This window comes from Grammomys surdaster, unplaced genomic scaffold, assembly GCF_004785775.1.
Source record: "Grammomys surdaster isolate TR1022 unplaced genomic scaffold, NIH_TR_1.0 125125, whole genome shotgun sequence".
Classification (NCBI taxonomy): Eukaryota; Metazoa; Chordata; class Mammalia; order Rodentia; family Muridae; genus Grammomys; species Grammomys surdaster.
The window spans coordinates 642,585-643,689 of record NW_021620026.1 but is presented as its reverse complement, the minus strand read 5'-3'; the positions used below and the strand labels follow the sequence as shown (position 1 = coordinate 643,689).

Genomic DNA, 1,105 nt, shown 5'->3' with positions numbered 1-1,105 from the left:
AAGACTCCAATGTACTTCTTTCTGCGGAATTTCTCGTTCTTGGAAATTGCATTCACAACTGCCTGTATTCCACGATTCTTGATGAGCATTCTCACTGGAGACAAAACAATTACCTACAATGCTTGTGTAGCTCAATTATTCTTCTTTTTTCTACTACTTATCACTGAGTTTTACCTCTTGGCTGCCATGTCCTATGACCGCTATGTAGCCATCTGCAGACCACTGCACTACCCCATCATCATGAATAGCAAAGTATGCCACATACTAGTTATCAGCTCCTGGGTGACTGGGTTTTTATCCATATTCCCCCCTTTAATGTTGGGACTCAAACTGGAATTCTGTGCTTCCAAAACTGTAGATCACTTCCTGTGTGACACCTCTCCTGTCCTCCAGCTGTCTTGCACAGACACACGTTTCATAGAATGGATGGCTTTTGTCTTAGCTATAATGACACTTATCATCACCTTGATCTTAGTGATTCTCTCCTACACACTCATCATCAAAACAATCCTAAAATTCCCTTCAGCTCAACAACGGAAAAAGGCCTTTTCCACCTGCTCCTCACACATGGTTGTTGTCTCCATTACTTATGGGAGTTGTATCTTCATGTACATGAAAACATCAGCCAAGGAGAGGGTGGCTTTAAATAAAGGTGTAAGTGTGCTCAACACTTCTGTGGCGCCTTTGCTGAACCCTTTCATTTACACTCTAAGGAACCAGCAGGTGAAGGATGCTTTCAAGCAGGTGCTTCACAGATTGTGTTATTCTCAAAACAGTGAATTAAGATTTAGACTTAAATAGCATGCTGTTAGGAAATGACTGAAAAAATAAAAATTAATGTCATATATATCCATGATGGCCTATGCTATTTCTCTCCTTTACTGCTTAGATCATAATAAGTATTCTAATTGTCCTAGGTTTATCTCTCAGAATTGATCTTCTGAATCACTAGGAGCAAAATGCTTCTTCAGTTCATAATGTGAAATTCTATCTTTGCTCAGAAATCTCTCCTCTTGTGATAGGTTTAATTTACTAAATGTACTGTACAAGTAAATGCTGTTAGACAATCTGAATTAGTTCTATGTCCATAATTATTTGCTAAGCA

At 38.8% G+C, this 1,105-nt stretch overlaps 1 protein-coding gene across 1 annotated transcript; it reads left to right on the top strand.

Moving 5' to 3' along the window:
* Positions 1-3: 3 nt before the first annotated feature.
* Positions 4-801, top strand: LOC114637008 (olfactory receptor 6C6-like; the record flags this gene model as incomplete). Its single annotated transcript, XM_028785139.1, has 1 exon — positions 4-801. A coding segment is annotated over one exon (798 nt), but the record flags the coding sequence as incomplete, so codon positions are not given.
* Between the last annotated feature and the right edge of the window lie 304 nt (positions 802-1,105).